The sequence below is a fragment of the Brassica oleracea genome, unplaced genomic scaffold, assembly GCF_000695525.1.
Source record: "Brassica oleracea var. oleracea cultivar TO1000 unplaced genomic scaffold, BOL UnpScaffold06233, whole genome shotgun sequence".
NCBI lineage: Eukaryota > Viridiplantae > Streptophyta > Magnoliopsida > Brassicales > Brassicaceae > Brassica > Brassica oleracea.
Window position 1 is genome coordinate 1 of NW_013622755.1, and position 777 is coordinate 777.

The 777-nt window shown below is 36.8% G+C and overlaps 1 protein-coding gene across 1 annotated transcript; it reads right to left on the minus strand.

Annotated features, from left to right (window-relative positions):
• Positions 1 to 46: 46 nt before the first annotated feature.
• On the minus strand, positions 47 to 407 carry LOC106322085 (the record flags this gene model as incomplete). The annotated part of the gene is made up of 1 exon (XM_013760259.1): positions 47 to 407. A coding segment is annotated over exon 1 (361 nt), but the record flags the coding sequence as incomplete, so codon positions are not given.
• Positions 408 to 777: the final 370 nt, after the last annotated feature.

Below are 777 nucleotides of genomic sequence, written 5' to 3' on the forward strand. Positions count from 1 at the left end.
GTCGAAATCTGTCTACCAATCGCATAGCACCGATTTCGGTACAAACAGTGTGAAGGGGAGTTAGGGATGATACGCGCACAATTGTCCTTGAGGAGTGGAGGGAAGAAAGGATTCAAAGGAAACATATGAGGCCAACAGTTTGCATCTAAAGTTGAAAACACCTTGCAGCATGCCGCTTCAACGTTTTCAAATTTCCCAGAAAAAAATGAGTTGGAGATTGCCAAAACACATCCTTGGACGGTAAAGAGAGACGACCAACATTTGACGAGATCAATAGGTACTAAGCGAGGTGGAAAAAGTCCTGGAATCGCCTGCGGATTTTCAATTTGAGCTACTCCACGAGTGACAAAGATGGCAGCACACAGTGAAATAATTAAGTAGACTGAGACAACAGCTTTGCTTCCCATCTTATTGGTTAATCTTTTTTTTCCTTGTCCTTTTTATTTCGTTTACGCTTAAAAGCTGGGATGGATTTTGATATGAACAGATACTAAGAATATATAGGGTGAGGATACAAGATTTTATCATATAAATTAAAGAGAATGTACGGTATCAGTTTTAGAATTTCTTTCAAAATGAAACTCATGTTTGGGTTAATGTATTTTGAGTTACACTTTCTTTCATGAAGTTGAGTTGACCAATATAACTACAGTATGTTCATATTTACGTTATCAAACAGAAGATTGAAAGTTATTTTTGACCCCCACTATTTTCTATTGTTTTTGATATATGTTTTAACATCTGTGAATGTGTCTCAGCCTTAAGATGATTAACCTT